At 35.4% G+C, this 14,320-nt stretch overlaps 2 protein-coding genes across 3 annotated transcripts; one reads left to right on the forward strand and one right to left on the reverse strand.

The window, feature by feature from the left end:
- The first annotated feature begins 4,423 nt into the window (after positions 1 to 4,423).
- LOC123661508 (ras-like GTP-binding protein Rho1) lies at positions 4,424 to 5,766 on the forward strand. Of its 2 annotated transcripts, none has more exons than XM_045596467.1 (2): positions 4,424 to 4,606; positions 4,733 to 5,766. In XM_045596467.1, exons 1-2 carry the CDS (start codon positions 4,573 to 4,575, stop codon positions 5,314 to 5,316), a joined length of 618 nt encoding a protein of 205 aa, XP_045452423.1. In that variant the 5' UTR covers positions 4,424 to 4,572; the 3' UTR covers positions 5,317 to 5,766. The 2 variants fall into 2 exon arrangements, with proteins under 2 accessions (XP_045452423.1, XP_045452424.1); XM_045596468.1 differs by having other exon boundaries at positions 4,424 to 4,525.
- Positions 5,767 to 6,095: 329 nt separating this feature from the next.
- On the reverse strand, positions 6,096 to 13,758 carry LOC123661412 (polynucleotide 5'-hydroxyl-kinase NOL9). The gene is made up of 5 exons (XM_045596374.1): positions 11,899 to 13,758; positions 11,534 to 11,750; positions 10,002 to 10,481; positions 6,991 to 7,163; positions 6,096 to 6,499 (listed from the first exon to the last, which is right to left on the reverse strand). Exons 1-5 carry the CDS (start codon positions 13,532 to 13,534, stop codon positions 6,243 to 6,245), a joined length of 2,763 nt encoding a protein of 920 aa, XP_045452330.1. The 5' UTR covers positions 13,535 to 13,758; the 3' UTR covers positions 6,096 to 6,242.
- Between the last annotated feature and the right edge of the window lie 562 nt (positions 13,759 to 14,320).

Below are 14,320 nucleotides of genomic sequence, written 5' to 3' on the forward strand. Positions count from 1 at the left end.
CCACATTCTAGCCCTACTTATCACACGTCCATCTTTGTCGGTTGAACAACTGCCTAATTATAGTGTAACATTACAAAACAAACATTTTAATCAACGATTGTAGACAATTGACGTGCCCCACGGTTTTATTTTAGTCTAGTCTATGCATATGTTTATAATTCCCACGACTGTATCTATTTTATAATTTTTTGTTTTTAGTACATTTATCTTAAACATTGCAATGTATGTTTAACATAAAACCGTTTAACTTAAAAAGTTTTTTTACCTATTTTTATTTATATATATAAAGATATGTCCACAGGCTTATAATGCCCGTGCTTTTGTTATTCCAACTTTAATTTTCTTTTAGTGATCGTTACTTGGTACACTGCTGCAGCTTACATTAAGAAAACTAATTATTCTATCTTAGTGTACCTAATGCAGACGTGAGTTAACCGACCAAACGTTAACTTAATTGATATCTTACATGCAAAAAATACAGTTTTTTTTAATATTGTGATTATAATTTTTTATTTTTTATTACATCTTACCTTAATAATTATTGTTATTATTATTATGATCTATGTTTATATATACACTTACTTGCTATCTATATATGTACACTTATTTTCTAGTTACCGTATATGTACACTTATGACCTACTTGGCCTACTTACAATATACACTTAACCTATGTTATTATTAGTAATTTTTTTTTCCTTACATTAAATTGTGAATACTGTGGTTACTGTGATTACATTACACTATGGTTACAATTTATTCATACAAATAAGTGTGCTACAATTTATTATAAATATATTAATTATGTAGTGTTGTCTTCACACTCGAACACTTTTTAACATTTCGAGCACACTCTCAATGACGGTGGCATAGCTGTGGTGAATCGCCATTTTGAGGCTGTGTTCGAGGATGTCTTTTTTAGAAGTTTCCTCTGCCTTCGCCGCAAAGCGACCAATTGCGTCGTTACGGTCGTCGGTGTAATAGACACAGGTGTTGGTGTGTCTGCTCACCGCGATTACAGCGTGCGAGACGCTGTCGTAGATCTTGAGCCTCCTTGTCTTCGTCTGGAGGACAATGACGTCCTCATAGGTCTGGCCCTGCGCCTCATGGATGGTTAAGACGCGCGATCCCTCACCGGACCCGTATCCCTGGTCAGTCAGCAATCTCTTCTCCCGTGCGTAAAGCGTTGCGTAAAGCGCGCCCGTGAGGCTCTCTACTTGCAAAGATCGGATCTTTGTGCTTGAGCTGTACACGGTCTTGTAAACCTCACTGATGGCAAAGGCGACATCTTTGGGGTTATGATGCGTGCATGACAACTCACATGAGATGGTTGTTAACAGGGTTGGTCTGCGGTACCGCATTTCGAACAGGTTGTCCCTGTCGATGTATGGCAGCTGATTTATACCTCCAATAAGGACTACCTTCTCTGCTCCCGATAGTCAGGCTGCTATTAATATGGCTCCGAAATGGTTCATGAGGGCTTCGTCCACCGTAAGGCGTTTGATTTTTGAGCCCTCACGGAAACCATTTACCAGCACGGATGCCATAGTGCGCACCTTTTGCTTGGCTTTGTTGCCATAGCGGTGCGCCAGTTTTTCCTTAGGTCTTTGGCCGCCTCAACTGTGGTCATAATCAGGACCTCCGTGTCCTCATCGAAGTCCATGACTATGCGAGTTGTCTTGCCGCATCCTGGTACACCGTTTATCCACTCCAGCGATGGTAGCCCCCAGGTCACGGACGGTAACCCGCTTCCCGGTCGCCCGAGATGATTTTCGCCATCCGCAACATCCGATCCCCCAGCATTACTTTCGTACATCTGGCCACCACCACCACCGGGTCCCCTTCGGGTGTGTCGAAGGTTTGTGGCTCTTCGTCGCTCCCCTCAGACTCGACCGCGCTCACGAACCCTGCTGTGATGTTCTATGCAGCCATATACCCGACATTTTGCCCTTGAGTATTTGTCGGGTTTCACTGTTAAATATGGCTGCTTGGACTTCCTCGAGTTCCACCTCCAGTAACCTTTGGTGATCGTACCGGTAGGCCTGCATGATTTTTTTGCAGGTGGCCAGGCTTACCTCGCAGTTTGTCTTTATTATGGCCAGGAACTGGATTAGGACGTTCTTCGCATGTTGAAACGATGTGGACGCAGGTCGAAATCGGTACGAAAATCTGTTTAACAACCGAGACCGGTACAGCTCGAACGGCGTTTCACTTCAAAGATTCCACAATGCTTAAAGATAAAAGTCTCCGAGTAATTCCTACTGCCTTTTTAGCATACGGGGCAGAGACGTAGACACTCACTAAAGGGCTAGTCCACAAGCTTAAAAGTCACTGAACATGCAATGGAACGGAATATGCTGGAGTCTCTATCAAAGATAGGATTAGAAATTAGAGTATCTGCAATATGACGAAAGTAACGGACATAGACCACAGAATTAGCAAGTTGAAGTTTGCAGTGGCCTGGTCTGACGATCTACGATAATCTAATCTAATCTAAGATTGCCGGTGGAGGCTGGATGAGAATAGCGGAAAAACAGGATGTTTGGCGTGAACTTGGGGAGTCCTCTGGCCAGCAATAGACTGCGATTAATATAGTCAAGCTTAGATACTTTACTTTTGGCTATCATGGGCCAGATTAATGACACTAGTCTTAAGCTATCGCGGGCCGGATTCATATTTGAGCAGAATAAATCTTATTGTAACGGTGCATGTGCCGTGTCGGCGGCGCCTAAACACCGATTGTCACGGGTTCGATTCCCGCTTGGAGTGAATATTTATGTTAATTCAAATATATATTTGCGGTCTGGTTGTTAATTCTTGTGGGTTTCCCCGCCGTGCCTCGGAGAGCACGTTAAGCTATCGATCCCAGTTGTTATCATGTACACCTGATAGCGATCGTTACTCATAGTAAGGAAGATATCCACCAACCCGCATTGGAGCAGCGTGGTGGATTAAGCTCTGATCCTTCTCCTACATGGGGAAAGAGGCCTATGCCCAGCTTTGGGATATTACAGGTTGCGTATATCCTTTTGTACCCTTCCTCAATAAGCTTTGCCATACCTAACTAAACTAATAGTTTTGATAAGTAGACAAACATACCGTTTCCTACCTCAATAGTCCTGATGACGGTTGGGAAGTTTTGAAAATTTTAACGTGATTGGGAACAGAGGTGAAAATTGTTATATACCTATATGGAATAAAACTGGTACATATATCGTTACTTTGCGCATCTTGCAAGGGTCGCAAATATTTTAGTTTATGATTCATGTACGATGCAAACCGAAACGACAATTTTTATAAAATGTCAAAAAACTAATAAAAATAAAAAATATAAGTATTTACTATTTATTAAATATCTACACCAACATCCATACAATTATAAATGGTATTAGTATTGGTGACAGCCATTTGGTCATAAATCACAATTAAAGACCATAAAATAATGGATTTTCAATAGAAATATTAATTAGAACCGAAGGTTTAGGTTGTAAGGTTATTCCTGGAGAGAAGGAATCAAGCATGAAAGGTACGATTGACTTATCGTTATATGCCAATATGATTACCTCGCTAATACTCGTAGGGGTATTACTTACTTCTTCCATTAAACCCAACATTCATTTCTAAGCAGGTTGAAGGTCAGCTCTCAAACTTGTAAAGATAACTATACTCCAATAAATATTACCTATGGTGTTTATAAAACTACGCCACTATCTATAGTAATGTAGATACAATGAGTATTTTGAAAACGATGGATACTATTCTGTAAAAATATAATTAAGTAGCTAGTTGTTAAGATACTATTGGTCTGGGTGTGCAGTCCTTCTCCTACATGGGGTAAGACGCCTATGCGCAGTAGTGGGATATTACAGGCGTGTGAAGCGTAAGATACTATTAAAATGATAGTTTAAATATTAATAATTTACTTTTAAGCGAACTTTTTAGCCAATTTCCTTAAACTAAACGAATTTTGTAACGTTTTTTTCGTGGTGTACAATAAGGAGTATTTATTTATAATTATCATTATCAGTTTATTATTTTTTTGTACTAGCAATGTCATTACTTAAATGTCACTTTTCTCAGTCCTAAACACACTATCAACCTTAAACAAGATATTGTTTTATTTTATTGCCAATAATTCTAAATTCTATATTAATATAATTGAATTTTAAATATTATTAATGTCGGTTAATAGTATATTTTTACTTTTTTTCTTTGGCTATTTTTTTTGTAGTAATTTAAAATCTCTAATTCTCTATTTCAATAAAAGGTATAAAACAAATCCTTGTAATCAAATATTTTGATGAGCACAATATATATTATAGATAGTTTTTAATTTTATAAACCAATTATAGAAATATTTATATATATATTTTTTTTTTCTAAAGAATTTTTCTATATTTTTAGTAAAATATTTTTCCTTAGTTGCAATACTGACACGAACGAAACGAAAGTGCTTGTGATGAGCAAAGACGAATAAAAAAGTGTCGATAGGTCAATATTCTGCAGAAATTAGCCAGAATCTTCAGGTATCTACAAAATATACTAAATAATAACCCTCGCATGTGAGGGTACTATGTGGTGGTGCTGTTCTTCTTCCGCTAGTTCAGGTGCTTATTCACATTTGAGGGCTTGTCTGACTACTCCCTTCCCATATTCCTATACGGCGGCCATATTTATAAGTCATGAAAGGCGTTGACGCTTATCATAATTATTTGCGTTGTATTCTTTTACAGGACCGATGGCTGCAATACGCAAAAAACTAGTGATTGTTGGTGACGGTGCATGCGGTAAAACATGTCTGTTGATCGTGTTCAGCAAAGATCAGTTCCCGGAAGTGTATGTGCCGACAGTATTTGAAAACTACGTCGCCGACATTGAAGTTGACGGCAAACAGGTGGAGCTAGCTTTATGGGATACGGCCGGTCAAGAGGATTATGACCGACTACGACCTTTATCATATCCAGATACTGACGTGATCCTCATGTGCTTCTCGGTGGACTCGCCCGATTCGCTCGAGAACATCCCAGAGAAGTGGACTCCTGAAGTAAAACACTTCTGCCCTAATGTGCCTATTATTCTCGTGGGCAACAAGAAGGATCTACGCAATGATCCGGCCACAATCAACGAGCTGCGTAAAATGAAGCAAGAGCCGGTTAAGCCTCAGGAAGGTCGAGCCATGGCCGAGAAGATCAATGCGTTTGCATACCTCGAGTGTTCCGCCAAGAGCAAGGAAGGTGTTCGTGAAGTGTTCGAGACGGCGACTCGCGCCGCGTTACAAGTTAAGAAGAAGAAGAAGACTAGGTGTTCTCTGCTGTAATTGTGCTGTTGTCGGAAGAACTCTGATTTATGAATTGTTCGCATACTGCCTGAAAACATACGTTTGATACGACTCGAACTCTGCAGCAGTCGCGACGTCAGCCACACAGTGCTTCCTTCCGATACTGACAGCTGACGCGATGTTGCGGCCCGCGTAGCACGCACACCCACTCAGTATTTGTGTGGCTATACTTTCACAATTGGTACTTGTATATTTTATAGATTATCTATAAAGAGTAAGAGTAATTGCCTTAACCGATATAGTCAGGGCAAACGAAGGTCCACTATCCCTTGGACTCGCCGGAATTTTTCGTGCTATACTATCATGTTATATAATCAAGTAGCATTTCTTCAACATATAGATTCCTCGACCGGTACCGTCTCAACGAGACTTATTGTTTAGTTTGGTATTTTGTATTTTAATTTTTTCAATAAAATAGTGATGTATAAATTGTGTAGGAAGTTTATTTGACGTGGAGCACAAGCTCCCTTCTGACTCAGCTAAGTGCCTGTCAGTTAGACGTACATGGTGCGTCTTCGAGACGTACAATCTGATTTTGATCATTTAAGGCAGTTTTATTGTATTCTATTGTTTGTGTGAAAATTTTAACTTCAGTATGGTTATATTGCATGCTAATATAATTTATTAGTAATAAAGGAACCCCATGTTTTAACTATTCTTTTCTAAACTTTTTGACTTTTATAAAAAATTTAATACAGCATTTATAAATCAAAGGTTTCTATTTAGGATGGGGGAAATATTTAAGTTAAATTCAATCATCTATGTTATGTTTTATTAGTATTGTAAGTACAAAATTATCATTCAAATATACATGAATTAACATAATTAGACTTCCTTTTATAATTTAAGATATTTTGGATCTATTCCAATTACAAATTTATTAACTAATTAACCGAGCTTTCAATTTAGGAACTCCTTGTCATTTTTAACAGCTGCAAAGGGTTGAACCTTCTGCGTGGTGTGGACAAGAGTTGTTTGTCGTGTTCTTGAGTGACGGTGCGGTATGGGACCACAGTACCCTTGGGTAGCTGGTTCTCCTGACCCACTAGTTCTGGAACCCAGTCCGCATACATCAAAGTGTCTACACTGGCGAGTTCACTGCTTGGCACTGGGGTTATAATATACAAAATTTCCTTTTCCCAATCTATTCCTCTAATAAGCCCTGCAAGTACAACAAATATATTGCATTGTATTTGCACTTATCAGTTAATCAAGCACTATATTATAGCACTTTTATTGATAACACAAATATGATATTAATGTACTTTGTTCGAGTTACATCATCTCTTGAGTCATTTAGGTGGTTTAACTTGAAACAAGATAATACACTAAAAGCATAGGTTTATTTAAATTTTTCTAGACATTTTATATTATCAATAACATATTGTTATCACCTAATTGTGAGAAAGGTTTTAATTGTAATAATATATTTTATATCATAATTTCATCAAAATTTTTCTTTCTCTAGACTCGTAATTATTTAAATATTTACCTTTTACCATAAGAGTTACTTGTACACTATTTGACTCAAATTAATGGAATTTTTATGAATATACATAATACAAATATCAAAGAGATGACGAGTCACTCGTAATCGCGACGATTCCTTGGAATTATTGTTGAAGTTCGTAAATAATTAGAAATGAACATTACCATGTCCGTGACACCGCAGCGGTTTATCGGACAATGTAAACACCTTCGCGCACGCACTATCGCATTGTCTCGCGTGTTGACACAGTGCCACCACTTTTCCATTGATCACCTTTGTAATGCAATCTTCCTTTACAATTACATTTGTGGCGATATAAAACTCTTTTAAAGGAACCCTGAAACATTAATATTTTACTAAACATTTTATAATAATTTTCTAATTCATATCAAATTATTTATTAATACCTTTTGTAAGAAATATATTTGCCATGCCTCTTTGAAGCTTACGAGAAATAATATTTGTTTCTCTTTATACTTGAAATAAGAAAATAAAATAGTTCTTCATATAAATTCATAAACAATAATTGTTGTATGACAAATTATTCAGGATCCCGTATAAATTAATATTAGTCGCTGATAACAAGCAAAGAGTAATGACGTTATATTGGCGGTCACATGAGTCATACGACTCCAAGAGTATAGGATATATCATTGCTCATTAATTTCTAAAACTATGATAATAAACGTTCAGTTCATGTGACACGGACCGAAAATTATGGTTCTTAATGCTTTCACATAAAGTGTAGAATCTCTCGAGTGCATAAACACCTGTTGCTTCGCCTATGAACACGGCAAACTGTTGCACTGTTCTACTTGTATCGAAAATTTCAGTTCCATTTCTTTGTCTACCTACTTAGTACAGACATTTTTAGACAGTTGCATTTCTATTTGAAAATGTTATATTGATGAACGCTAGCACATTAAAAAGTTCAAAGAGCAACAAAAATACATTTACTTGTTTGTTTTTCAATTAAGATTTATTTTATAAATTAGGTTTTTCTATTTCCTATTAGTTTTTGTCTTCCATGCGATGGTAAGACGCCGTGACATCATTAGCTGACGATGCGTCATGAATTATAAGAGACGTGACGTGTCGAGCAACATCCGAACTGGTTTATTAAACATGACGATATATTATTATAAGAATGTATAGCACTTAGTAACTGACAATGAGTTCACATCTTTGTATATAATAAACAGCACGCCTCTTTATTGGACGATTAAGGATTTACTTAAAACGTTTTTTTTTTGTGTGTATTGTACCTATAATTCATCGACTGAGATACTGATGTAGATTGCTTCAACTAATTTGCGATTGAAGTGATAAGCTAAAATTAAAATAATGGGAATATTGCAGAAGCGATGATAGTCAACAAATTCAATTTCTGCCAGAATACCATAAGTTACCGTCAAGTGTGCATTCGATTCTAGGTATATAGGAAGAACAGATCGTCAGAGTGAAATTAAGGACTCATATCATTGATAAAGATCTAAGAATTAACAAAATATAAGTATCTATAAACTAAAAAGTTTTTTTTAACGTGATAAACTATTATTTATTTAAATAAATAAATAACGTAATTTTCTAGTATCAGAATTATCAAAATTATTTTAGTACTTACAAGATTACAGAAAAATAATAATGTCGAACTATGCGAGTTTGCCATTAAAAGTTTTTATTCATACTCGTAAAGTAGATTGCGTTTATGTGAATCACTTATAAATTCAAATAATAAGGCATATATGGATAAAATAGTAGGTATATATACAGTAGAGGGATGAAAGGATGTTATAATTGTTGTGAATGTAGATTATGTGGCTACCTGAGCTTTCGACGAAAGTCAAAAACAGTTTACCTATATTTTCTCAGTTCAAATATAATCCAACAAATACATAAATTTTAAATTCGCTCGAGTCTAATTGATCCTCCCTGAGGTCGATAATAGGTACCTATAACTATCGGTATAATTCAGAATCAGTAAAAAGATTTTTTTTTTTGCTAACGCAATTCTAGTTGTGAATTACCTAGTAATAAGTTACAGCTAGTTTAGCAACCCAAGAATAGATCCATAGTTGATATAAACTAATCGAAATGGACTTTATGGTGATCTAATCATATGTTAAATCGATGATGCGACCAACCAATATATTGCCCCGGCTTCGTACGGGTAGTATACTTATGATCTTAATGATAGCAAATGAAGCGGCACAATGGTCACATCAAGGACGTCCTGTCAATCGGTATGAGACCCGCGCTTGGGTTTATTTACGAACATATTAACTTTTATTCTGCTATCATTTCTAAGATATTCATTAACACCACAAGCTTTAAACTACGGTTATTGTGCATGAAATGCTTAAGGTAGCTAACATAACTAAGTTGATAAGAATTTATACTGTATCCGTCTAAACAACTTTCCAACTTCCACAATGTATATACTAATAGCAACCGCTCTGGTGTAGTGGTACGAGTAGTCTTCTAAAACACCGACTGTTTGCGGTTTCGATTCCCGCTCTGGAATGATATTTGTATTTGTACAAATATTTCTTTGCCATTTGGATATCTGTCCTTGTGTGTCTCCCCACCGTGCCTCGGAGAGCATGTAAGGCGTCGGTCCCGGTTGTTATCATAAATACTTGATAGCGATCATTATTACTCATGTTAGAGAACATATCCGTCAACCCGCAGAGGAGCAGCGTGGTGGATTAAGCTCAAATTCTTCTCCTAGATGGAGAAAGAGGCCTATACCCAACAGTGGGATGTTACAGGCTGAAGCAAAATGATTAAGTAATGTAATAATAAATTTACCTAAGCGATGCGACGTGGCTAAAATCAAAAATCCGTAATATATACCATCGCGAACTTTTTGTAGATAAAAGAGGAATAATGGCACCCGCTTTTGGATGAAAGCTCAGTCTGATTAGTTCTGACATTTTTCACGATTAAATACTTTACAAACAACCTTAATAAAAAAAATTATAACCCTTACCCATGATTCATTGAATTGTTGAATTGAATGAAACGGCATGAAAATCCTTTCAGTTGTTTTAAAGTTTATCATAAACAAAACAAAAAAACAGACGCAGCAGAGGATTTTTTTTAATAATAATTAGCAAGAAATTATTACCTTTACCGATAGATTAAAAATAGATAGCTTTACTGGCATACTTACTTATACGGTACAACTCCTAGTAAATTGTTTTCTCTATTTATCAACTGGCTAAAATAAGCCAAGAAGTTCAAGTATCTTTCATCCTTCGGTCTTAAAGAAAATTTGCTTTGTACTGATTTGTCTGTATCATCTGCTACGACACAGGAATAATTCAAGTCATTAGGGTACGACGTGTTAGCAAACAAGCGGTCTCTTTTATATCTGTCATATAGATGCTTTATGTTTTTAGATGTTAGTAATGTATCAAATCGTTTGTTATTCTTTTTAGATTCATATTGTAACAAGTAAGTAGGTTTCAAAAGAATAATAATGAGAGTTATAAACTTGAGTCCCAACACATTCGTCATTCCCATGGTATTTACAATCCACGGCATTTTGGCCAGAGCCTTGTTATATTTGCATTGAGTTATAAGACTACGGATGGCGGAGACATAACGTTGTGCATTATCCATTGTGTTGATTAAGCCTATGTTTAGCATTCTGAAACAATATTTAATATATTATATAAATTATTATCGAAAAATATTTTTTCACAATATTTTCAATTTTTTTTTAAATATGTAATTTGTGTACTTTACTATTTATACTAAATTTTTTTTTTGTTCACAAAGGAAAAAAAACCGACATTAATTACATCATCAACTAAGACAACGTAGGACGACGAAAAAATAGTCAAGTAAATAAAATTATTAGAGATATGATATGATCTGCTTATGATATGATTTTACTTTAGTAATACTATTGGTAGAAACTTTGCTGAATTTTGTACAATTCATTTGTTTTTTTTTTGTCTTTTTTCGGAGTGTTAAATGCTGTTGGCCGCCTTTGCCGGCGGAGAAGATGAGTGTGTGTGTTGCGTGTGTGTCGTGTGTGTGTTAGTGTGTATGGCGTTTAATGCCAATTTATTTGTGTTAATGTATTTTATTATGTATATATGTTTGTTTCCCAAACATTAAATAAATAACTCAAAAGGTACTTGTCAGATCTCAATTAAATTTAAATGCGACCAGACAACAGATAAAGATCTTATGTTTCTTTGTAGTTAATCAGAGAGAGACGAACTTCTTAGCATTCCATGGATTCACCGTGCGGGTGCCGGGTCTAATTTGTGGCAGAAGGAGAAACTCAGAGCAGTTCCCAAGACTTGCGACCTAGGTGTAGGTTTAAGGAGGCCCCTTTTGAGATGCGCATCAACACTCACCTTCACTGCTCGATTTTCCCGCCCTGCATAGCCAAATTTGGTAGGAACCTGTTAGTGCAGCCTTGGACACTCGTTCTAAAATAGAACTTACTGCAGTTCTCGACAGGCCAAGGTATTTCAAAAGATTGTAGAGAGATTTTGCTGGTATACCTCTCGCTCTTACTTCTACCGCGTATAAATTAACCACATAACCATTTTTGTTTAGTTCGTTTGTTAGGTCGTAATATTAATTTAATTTAATATATCTGAACCATATCGGAAACTTACGCCTAAGAAACAAGTTACTGTTAATATTTAAATAATCATTATTAAAAAAAATAAGTATACAAACATTTCTGGTTTCTGGAGGTGAGTAAAACTTGGTCCAAAAAGTGGGGTAGTCACAATAGTTGCCGAGATACTTCCTGCTACAGTAAACTCACATTGTCCAGGGTCCAAATCTAATACAAGAACTGGACCGTTTTCAAGGAGTTTATTCACTTGGTATCTTAAATAATTGGACTTTCCAACACCTTTACCTCCACAAACTATACCTCTACTTTGCTCCCCTAGAAAATATGAAAAAGAACTTTTATTAACACATTAATTTATTAAATTATTTGTTGCCTAAAATATGGAAAAGTGACATTATTAATCAACATAGAAAAGAAAACAAAAGACATTTTGTTATATTTAAATTAAACAGTTGGTACATACTTTGAGCATAACTATTTACATCCTGCCAACTTGGATGCACCCAAAAGCTCTTCCACGGCCTCGCAGAAAAGAAGGAACAATTTAAAATATCCGATGCCTTTTTGAAATATGGCTCTATAATTTTATTTGGCCTGACAAATAGATTTGTAACTTTAAAATTGTTATCTACAAAATCCATCCTGGTTTCATTTAGTGGCTGTAATAAAACCACTCCATCTTGATCTCCAATAGATGTGACTATATCTTCAGCTTCAGCCACCGATAGACCAGCAGAGGTTAATTTACGAAACAAACCATAATACACATTTGGATTTTCTACAGTCTTTATAATTTGAGCAAAATTATAATATGGAGCATAAACATTACAATAAGCATCTTTAAGTTTATATCCAAATAATTCAACTGATCCACCTAAGGCTTTAATTTGAACTTTTCCTTGTATAAAAAGTTCTGATGGGTGCTTCAATGTGAGTATACAAGAATTTTGTGAATAGTAAAACCTAAAAGTTTCCTCTAAATTAACAACATCACCCACAACTGATGATTCTATATCAGATATTAAATCAGTTTGTAAAGTATTGTCAATATTATTTATACTTTCGTCAGCTTTAGTTTCTACTGTTGCACCAAGATTTGAAAGTTCTTTATCTATCTCTTCTACTGTAGGTAAATCATCGACTTCAGGGATTAAGCTACAAACTTCATCCATGGCCTCTATTTCAACATTCATACTTTCTTCAATAAACACACCAGAATTATTAGTAGAAAATATGTTTTGGTATTCTGATGGTAAATTTCTAACAGTAGAATATTTATACTCTCCTATAATTTCATCTAATCTTTGATTCGGCATGTCTATGGCTGTTATAGATACATAAGGGGGAGATTCTGGGATGTCAGAATCATATTCATGACTCGCTACACTATGATAAAGGGGCAAAGCATAATCCTCTTCACTAGTTTGGAGTATGTGGTCTTCTATTTGATTTTTACATTCATATTCTCTGAAAATATCCTCCTCTTCGGTGGTGTACTTATCACCAGTAATTTCACTATATTTACGTTTGCCTTTGTATTTTTTATTATTCCTTAATTCTAATTTTTTAAGAATTTCAGTAGCAAGTTGCCCATCCGCATCAAAAACATCTGATTTATCAGAATCAGTGAAGGATTCCATAACTTCACTAACTGTTGACCTATCACTTTCACCTGAAGATTTTGTTTCTTCTTCTTCACTAATATCATCACGTAAAGATTCTATGTGTTCAGTAGTTTCAGAACTTGAACTCTCCTTTAAATAGTCTTCCTTTTTTAGATTATCATCAGAGTGCATTGATATTGAATTAGATAAAGTTAAATTTTCATTTAAATTAAGCAAACTACTGTCTCTTTGGGTTATGGACTCACATGTAGGGTCATCTTCAAGACTAGAGTTAGTCAAATTAAGGTCTGAAAATCCGCTCACTGACTCTGATTCCTCTAAATCATTTTCAATATTATCAGAATTTTGAATGAGTCTGTTATCACTTACTTTATATCCATACAACATTTGTTTCAGTTGTTTTTTTACATTTTCCGTTGACTTTTTACGCTTTGAATCATGTTTTATAACGTGTGCTCTTTCGAAAAACTCCATAATTATTTTAACGATACTACAGATATGATTTAAATAGTAGGTAAGTCTATATCTGGTTGTTTTTCCGTATTACATTCAATATAATAAAATGTAAATTTTTATTTCCTTAGGTTAAACGATAAACATATTGTATATGGCTATTGGCCAGATATGGGCTAGAGTATGGTAAACCTTGGGTAAATCGCACGCTGAACTCTGAAGCCGCAAACTGTCAAAATATGTCAACCAAATGTCAACAAAAGACACCTGCCATGTAATATGTCACATTAGGTGCGTTCCATTGAACGACCGCAACGATTATAAAGTTCTCTTTATCGTTTCACCTAAAGCCAAAATATAGTTCAAAATAATTTATTGACTTTCAAAGTAATATCTCAGTAACTGCTTAAATTATATATAGGATATGTTTTTCGAACTCGGCTATGGAGGGTAGAGGGGAGGAAAATAATCTTATATAGGAGAAAAGTTAAGTGTCCAGCTGTATGCTATAAAACAGTTCAAAAACAAATTTAACGATTATTTAATAGATAGGTGAGCGCTGCGTATGTGCACAGACAGTGCGCGAAGCAAAAAAATTGAGGATATTTCGATGGCTCCTAAGTATACTGAGTCAACTAACAACTTTTAATAATTTCATTTTTAACCGACTTCCAAAAAAGGAGGAGGTTCTCAATTCGACTGTATTTTTTTTTATGTATGTTACATCAGAACTTTTGACTGGGTGGAGCGATTTCGACAAATTTTCTTTTAATCGAAAGGTGGTGTGTGCCAATTGGTCCCATTTAA

Source organism: Melitaea cinxia, chromosome 17 (assembly GCF_905220565.1).
Source record: "Melitaea cinxia chromosome 17, ilMelCinx1.1, whole genome shotgun sequence".
NCBI classification, from domain to species: Eukaryota; Metazoa; Arthropoda; class Insecta; order Lepidoptera; family Nymphalidae; genus Melitaea; species Melitaea cinxia.

Coding starts and splice junctions, on each gene's coding strand:
- LOC123661508 (XM_045596467.1), top strand. CDS start 4,573: ATGTGGTGGTGCTGTTCTTCTTCCGCTAGTTCAG. Junction 4,607..4,732: donor TTCTTCTTCCGCTAGTTCAG/GTGCTTATTCAC, acceptor ATTCTTTTACAG/GACCGATGGCTGCAATACGC.
- LOC123661412 (XM_045596374.1), bottom strand. CDS start 13,534: ATGGAGTTTTTCGAAAGAGCACACGTTATAAAACATGATTCAAAGCGT. Junction 11,751..11,898: donor TGTAAATAGTTATGCTCAAA/GTATGTACCAAC, acceptor CATATTTTCTAG/GGGAGCAAAGTAGAGGTATA. Junction 10,482..11,533: donor CACCTCCAGAAACCAGAAAT/GTTTGTATACTT, acceptor ATATTGTTTCAG/AATGCTAAACATAGGCTTAA.